At 38.7% G+C, this 7,500-nt stretch overlaps 2 protein-coding genes across 2 annotated transcripts in view; one reads left to right on the top strand and one right to left on the bottom strand.

The window, feature by feature from the left end:
* The window catches only part of LOC113824083 (E3 SUMO-protein ligase NSE2), a 4,369-nt gene extending 728 nt beyond the window's left edge, over positions 1-3,641 (top strand). Inside the window, exons 2-5 of the mRNA XM_027376836.2 lie at positions 1,067-1,218; positions 2,553-2,664; positions 2,885-3,065; positions 3,286-3,641. Coding sequence (XP_027232637.2) covers positions 1,067-1,218; positions 2,553-2,664; positions 2,885-3,065; positions 3,286-3,385 — 545 coding nt within the window. The 3' untranslated portion in view covers positions 3,386-3,641. The remainder of the gene's footprint in view (positions 1-1,066; positions 1,219-2,552; positions 2,665-2,884; positions 3,066-3,285) is intronic.
* Positions 3,642-5,949: 2,308 nt separating this feature from the next.
* Positions 5,950-7,500, bottom strand: part of LOC138867406 (proteoglycan 4-like) — a 6,422-nt gene continuing 4,871 nt past the window's right edge. Inside the window, exons 8-11 of the mRNA XM_070142792.1 lie at positions 7,409-7,500; positions 7,011-7,159; positions 6,368-6,609; positions 5,950-5,989 (exon numbers count right to left, since the gene is read on the bottom strand). The exon at positions 7,409-7,500 is cut by the window's right edge and continues 115 nt beyond it. Coding sequence (XP_069998893.1) covers positions 5,950-5,989; positions 6,368-6,609; positions 7,011-7,159; positions 7,409-7,500 — 523 coding nt within the window. The remainder of the gene's footprint in view (positions 5,990-6,367; positions 6,610-7,010; positions 7,160-7,408) is intronic.

Genomic DNA, 7,500 nt, shown 5'->3' with positions numbered 1-7,500 from the left:
ACACATGGAATCATTGTGTCAGGGTATTCATCTAATTCATAGTTGTCATATATTGAAAAGTTTTAATACATTTTTTCTGATAATAATGGAAAAGAAAAATGGGGCTTACCATGATGATATTTCTGCCAGAGTATACATAGAGATTTCTTGGCTTTTATTTGAGTCGTATGATTTACTTGACAACATATATTATTAGGTTTAATTTTTTTTTTATCCTTTTTTAACTTCGCCACAACAGTGTCAAAGAAAAAAAGGGTTTCAGAAATTATACACGTCAATTCCACATTCTGTATATGTATATATGTTTATTTATTTATATATATATATATATATATATATATATATATATATATATATATATATATATATAAAGGCATAACCAATTAATATAAGAGGATTTTGTTGAATAGATTCTCACCCTTTTAAAACTGAAACCAGCAGCAGTGTTTCAGTTCATTCAACAGCAGTACCTTCTAACATTCCAGAGTTGTGGCTGATCTGAGGAATATGATTTTTTTTTTTTTAATCTCATGAGTCCCATATTTTCAACTCTGTAAGCTTATTAACAATAGTTGGGTTGTTACTTTTGTTGATGTTTCGATTGTAATATGTTTTCTTATTGAATTGTATTATGATATTTTATACTCAGAGTATACTTCAGAGTAAAGGAATATATGACTTAGGAACATAATGTATCTCTTGGCTTGAGAATAATTGATGAGGTACGAGATTCCAAGATAATTTTTAGATTGTAAAATTGATGTATATAGTGTTTTAATCTTTTGGTAGCAAAGGATTCAGGTCAAACTTTCTATAAGTAGATTAACAGAGCTTTTCTTGTGTAAAATTGTAAAAGAACGCTTTTGCATTATTATGTTGTTGTTTTTCTTAATCATTTTGAGATATAAAAACATATTGGATTTTTTGTTTATTAATATGCCAAGCCTTCTTCTGTCTTTCTTTCTTTCTTTGTTTTTGCCCACATTGATGTCTCTCTAATTATATTCATCTCTTTTTATTATAATCGGTTTTCATATTCACACGCTTTCTGTATTTGTTTTTATAGAACATTTACGAAAGAAGTACATGGCTGAGCTTGAAGAAGTTATGGTAAGTTGTGCAGTAGCTGAACATAAAGTAAAGATTGCACGACAAGCTGCAAAGAACGCAAAGTCTTTGGATAACGAGGAAGCAGCAGAGGCAAATGATGTGGGCGAGGTGAGATTGTCTTTTCAAATATGGTTTTATATAATTTTATTTTAGACTTTTTTTTAGATATTTTATTCACAGAAAATATTGTTTAATATTCAAATACTATTATGAGGGCCAGCTTGATTCTCAATTATTAGGTTATTTTGAATAACACTTATATTAGGATTTTTTAATTATTCTGAATGTAATGTATAAATACATTATTATTTGCTCAGGGTAAAATTACAGATAAGTTTGCTGTATTTGAGTGAATATGCTTATTGATAAACAGATTTTCTTCATTGTACCTTCCTATGGGGTTCATTTAAGAAAACAGCATTGCTAAAAGCCTTCATTATCTTTTGTTTTTGAAAATTGTCGTTTGCACTTTAACAAAAGCATAAATATCGCAAAATAAATGTAGTTAAGCAAATAGGAATGTATACTTTACTCAAAGGGTGTTTTTTTTATTATGTGTTGAAAAAAAACATTTTTCACACTTAATTTCATATTCTCTTTCCAGCATTAGTCATATTATATATATTTATAGCATTCAATATTTCAGGTAGAATTTCAAGATGACTTTTTACTTCACATAAGTCAAGTAGAATTTTAAGATGACTTTTTAATATTCATGTCAAGTAGAATTCCAAGATGACTTTTTAATATTCATAAGTCAAGTAGAATGCCAAGATGACTTTTTAGTATTCATAAGTCAAGTAGAATTTCAAGATGACTTTTTAGTATTCATAAGTCAAGTAGAATGCCAAGATGACTTTTTAGTATTCATAAGTCAAGTAGAATGCCAAGATGACTTTTTAGTATTCATAAGTCAAGTAGAATGCCAAGATGACTTTTTAGTATTCATAAGTCAAGTAGAACTGTTTTATCCTCATAATTCAGATAGAATTTCAAGATGACTTTTCAGTAGGCTACTCATAAGGATGTTTGGAGAACTGCGTAAGGGTTAGAATCTTGAGATAAAAGATACGAAAGTGGAATGATCATTCTGCTTAAAAAGTCATAATTACTGCCTGGAAAACAAGATAAAGAAATAAAGTAAAGAAGTAGTATTAGTAGTATAGACGTGGTGTTCGGATTATTTCAGAATTAATGTCCAGATCAGTGGTTTTCAGTTTGGTATCCTTTACAGTGACGTAGAGAAGCTGATAGGCCGACAGCTGTGAGTAACACATGTCCAGATAATGCCGTGGACATAATGCCGAGACTCTGAATAAAGCAAAACATTTTTAATGTCAATTGGCAGAGTTTTATAAGAAGTGTACGCTCATCATCCCAGAGTATTTTATAAAGGCAAACTAGAAAGGGAAAGATTAAAATGATATGTTTCCATTTACCAGCTCTTTGACCAGTGTCTGAAGAGCTTGGAAGATAATACCGATCTGCAGGAAGTGGTCAATAACGACTCCAGTGTCAAAAGTTTCAGAGCATTGTTGCAGAATGAGAAATCAGGTGAGCATATGACACTATCTGTAGTTTAGCTAGATGTATTTTATCTTTTGTCGAGTCTTTATGCCCCTTGAAATTACTTATCAGCAGTTTATTTATGTGTTTTATGATTCGATGTCTTGTGTATTTGCAAATGACTGGAAGCCTTTTAAATGTCTTCTTTGTTTTTCACATTAGGATATTTATAAAAGTAATGTCAACTACTTGATTTTTTTTATTTTAGGTGATAATGAAAATGACAATGAAGATGGTGACCTGATTGTCACACAGCAAGAAGTAAACCTCATTGATCCAATCAGCATGAAAAGGATGACAGATCCTGTGCGTAACAAAATTTGCGGCCATGTATACGAGAGATCTTCTGTTGTCAAAATGATTAAGCAAAGCAAACGGAAAGGGTTTAGGTAATGTTTTTACTCAAATTTCTTTGTGTATAATTGTTTATAAAGTAAATAGTAAGTACAGTTTTTGTTTTTTGTCTTTTTCTTTCTCTTTTTCTCTCTTTCCCGTGATTGTCAAATATCACTAGCTTAGACGCTGTTCACATTCTAGTTCAAATCCTGAATCTGGTTTGTTTAAGTTCAAATTGAATAAAAGATACCAGTAACAATCCCCTTTTTTCAGCTGTCCAAATGTAGGCTGTGAAAACAGAGAACGGCTTAAGATGGAGGACTTGGAAGACGCTATGGACGTGAAGAGGGAAATTGTCCTTAGAAAGGAGTGATGGAGAAAAGATCATATCTTCTCAGAAAGTCACATTGGTCTATGATTTAGGATTTTATTCATTTTCATACATAATAGGTTTAAAGAATTTTAAAAACTTCAAAGCTAGAAGTGAACTGTTGACAATTTAGGATTTTGTTCATTTTTATACATAATAGTTTTAAGGAATATTAAACACTTCAAGGCTAGAAGTGAATTGTTAACAACAGGAATATTTGTATAAAAAATATGGATAAATAAAATGTATAAAAAATGATGAGTTGCTTTATGTTCTGCATTGCAAATGAGGCTCCTCAGATTCAGATGAATGTTATTAGTATTTCCTTTTAAGGGCATATATACTAATAATTGTATGATGAAGATCCTTAAGCATTCAGAGAGTCTTCTAAAGGCTAGACATTTCCAAATGTGAATTGGTTGGTTGCCTTTTTATGAGGGTCAGTTTTTATCAGAAACCAAAGTGATATAGATAAATGCACTCCTTTTTTAATGAATTCAGATGTTACATCAAGTAGTTCATTCAGGGGATTGTCTGCTTTTTGTCTTTTTAACAGATTCATCCTAAATTTGGGAAATGTTGCAGATACTTTTTTCGATTTCAACTTTGTTTATTTTGTGGGAATATTGTACCTAGACGATTCCCCGCCCCAATCCCTTACCCGTTGTTGTCATGGGGGGGCTTAGGAGACCGAGACTGAGGCCCGAGGCATGGGATCTCCCCTTCCTTGGACCTTAGCCCTTGTCTCTACTAATTTTGCTCGGTCTTTTCTTCTTAACTATTTTTCTCTTATTTTCCCCAACCCTTCCCCTATCTAATTCCTTATGTGTGAGAGCCATGTTGAAAGGATGAAGGGCTGACCTTGTGCCAATCATGAACAGCCTCAGGAAGCCATACCATGGTATTCCTAGGTAAATCATTTAGCCCTTACCCCTTATAGGAACCCTGAGGGATGGACCTTTTTACCTTCCCCACACATTCCAGGCTTACAGTGGCCAGTAATGAAGATTTTGTACCCTTATCAGGAGATATTGAGGCTTGCACCTTTATCAACTAGCCTCTTTGAATTTAATTACTTTGGTGTACCGACCCCTGACTTCCCTTTGACCACGATTCCGACCACTGCTAGTACACCTCCCTCCTCTAAACATGCTGTCAACTTGACCCATTCCGAATTATCAACCCATTTTTCAATTTTTCCCATATTCACTCCCAACATCTTGCAGCCCACCTCCTGAACAATCATCTTCACGTTCTACCTCCTCCTTCCTTATTTCGACTCATCAGCCAATATTGCCCACACCCCCACAATACAAATTCTTTTCACACCACTCACTCCTCCCGTCCTCACCCCTCTGTACAATTCCCACTTTTTCAAATGTCTTGAGTAATCTCTGTAGGCCGATTTTTTGTAGTTCCCCCAACAGCCCCTTTCTCCGAGAATATCCCTTACTCCAACAATGCCTCCAAAAACAAGTAGACAAAGTTTCTTTCTGCAGTCGCCCACATCGCTCAGTCTTGGTCACAGTTACATCCGAGATTCAAACCCAAGCAATAAGTCTACCCTGGTAGACTTCACTAGCAAACGAAAAATAACGAAGAATTTTTGTATACAAATATAGAGTAGTTTCTTTCGTTTATGTTTGGATCATATTTTGTCAGTTCATCCTTCAGCAAAATGTTTTGAACATACCAACCTGCTTTGCCAAATAGGTGATGTATAGAAATATCGCGTTTTTTTCCTTTATATTTTTACAGTTTGGATAAATGGTATGTGAAATAGTTTCACATGTGATCACCCAATATTACCCTTTATTATTACTCTATTGGGGTTTGACAACATATACTGGTCTGAAATAGCATCGTTCTCCATACTAGCGAACATCACACACGCAGGCGGGGAAACGAGAGAAGGGGCACGCGTCTAGAGGCGAGGGTACCAGGCCTTGTAACTCTACGGGACGAAATACCCGCCTTTCACACCAACACTGCCCTCATAATCATAAAAACGCACCACAGAACACTTTTATGTAAACACAAACGCAAAGGCAGATCAAAGGTGATATACGTTTGCATGCTGTATGACATATTCCCATTTTTTCCATGTATAGTTACTGTAATCACAGAATACAGTACTCTGTCGAATGTATGTGAATATATGTAACATTGTAATCACGATTGCCTACGCCTGAGCAGTTAGCCAGGGTGGTAAATAAACTTACTTAACTTAACACTGCCCTGAAATGCGGATATACAAATACAGGGTGGTGTAAAAATATGTATATGTGATATATAAGTTTAGACAGATAATTTCTGTGTATTCTATGGCCTTATGTTTATATTGTTACTTCCGTTTGTTCGTTCGTTGATTGTTTTACTGTCAGCAGGATATTTCAAAAAAGTTAAGAACAGATTTTGAGAGGATTTTGACCAGAGGTGTGTCTTCGCCTAACTTATACGCCATTACAATTTGGTGGTGTAAGAGACGTAAATAACGTAGAAAACGGGACGTAGGTATTGTAGTAGTGTCTGTGATATCAGTTTTCGATTTGCTAGTTATTTGAGTGCTAACGGATGCCGAGGGTGCGATATTCTCGGGCTTCAGAACTGCAGTGAATGGGCGGCGCTGAAGGAAACCCATTTTCAGGCGGCTTCACAGAAGGCGAGCGAGCGAGTGGCGCTGAAGGAAGAGCATCCTCAGTCGGCGGTTAAGATACGGACTTAGTAAGAAAACTCATAAACTCTGCAAACGAATACCTATAACTAATAAGTGAACACGGAATACAAAAAAATACGCCACTATTAAGAATTGAACACAGAACAAGAAATATTTAAGGCATAACTAGGCAATTACCGATTTCTTTTTTTTCTCTCTCTCTCTCTCTTTCTTTCTTTTTTAACTTCACACGGATTTTTGGATGTGGTGCGAGTAGAGGAGAGGCTGGAGAGATGCACAGCTGACAAGACAGAGAACGGGCCGCTGACCTTTGAGATTTGTAGCGCTGTGTGGCAGGCAAGGTCACGGCGCGACCAGTGAGCAGGGATGGTGTGGTTTCCTGCATGGTCGTGGCTGTGTGGATGGTCCAGCTGGGGTCCTTGGCGATGTGTGGTCCAGCTGGGGTCCTTGGCGATGTGTGGTCCAGCTGGGGTCCTCGGTGATGCGTGGTCCAGCTGGGGTCCTTAGTGATGTGTGGTCCAGCTGGGGTCCTTGGTGATGTGTGGTCCAGCTGGGGTCCTTGGTGATGTGTGGTCCAGCTGGGGTCCTTGGTGATGTGTGTGGTCCAGCTGGGGTCCTTGGTGATGTGTGGTCCAGCTGGGGTCCTCGGTGATGTGTGTGGTCCAGCTGGGGTCCTTGGTGATGTGTGGTCCAGCTGGGGTCCTTGGTGATGTGTGGTCCAGCTGGGGTCCTTGGTGATGTGTGGTCCAGCTGGGGTCCTTGGTGATGTGTGGTCCAGCTGGGGTCCTTGGTGATGTGTGGTCCAGCTGGGGTCCTTGGTGATGTGTGGTCCAGCTGGGGTCCTTGGTGATGTGTGTGGTCCAGCTGGGGTTCTTGGTGATGTGTGGTCCAGCTGGGGTCCTTGGTGATGTGTGGTCCAGCTGGGGTCCTTGGTGATGTGTGTGGTCCAGCTGGGGTCCTTGGTGATGTGTGGTCCAGCTGGGGTCCTTGGTGATGTGTGTGGTCCAGCTGGGGTCCTCGGTGATGTGTGGTCCAACTGGGGTCTTTGGTGGTGTGTGGTCCAGCTGGGGTCCTTGGTGACGTGTGGTCCAGCTGGGGTCCTTGGTGACGTGTGGTCCAGCTGGGGTCCTTGGTGATGTGTGGTCCAGCTGGGGTCCTTGGTGATGTGTGGTCCAGCTGGGGTCCTCGGTGATGTGTGGTCCAGCTGGGGTCCTTGGTGATGTGTGTGGTCCAGCTGGGGTCCTTGGTGATGTGTGTGGTCCAGTTGGAGTCCTTGGTGATGTGTGGTCCAGCTGGGGTCCTTGGTGATGTGTGGTCCAGCTGGGGTCCATGGTGATGTGTGGTCCAGCTGGGGTCCTTGGTGATGTGTGGTCCAGCTGGGGTCCTCGGTGATGTGTGGTCCAGCTGGGGTCCTTGGTGATGTGAGGTCCAGTTGGGGTCC

The sequence above is a fragment of the Penaeus vannamei genome, chromosome 30, assembly GCF_042767895.1.
Source record: "Penaeus vannamei isolate JL-2024 chromosome 30, ASM4276789v1, whole genome shotgun sequence".
In the NCBI taxonomy this organism is placed as follows: Eukaryota; Metazoa; Arthropoda; class Malacostraca; order Decapoda; family Penaeidae; genus Penaeus; species Penaeus vannamei.
This window is presented reverse-complemented; position numbering and strand designations above follow the sequence as displayed.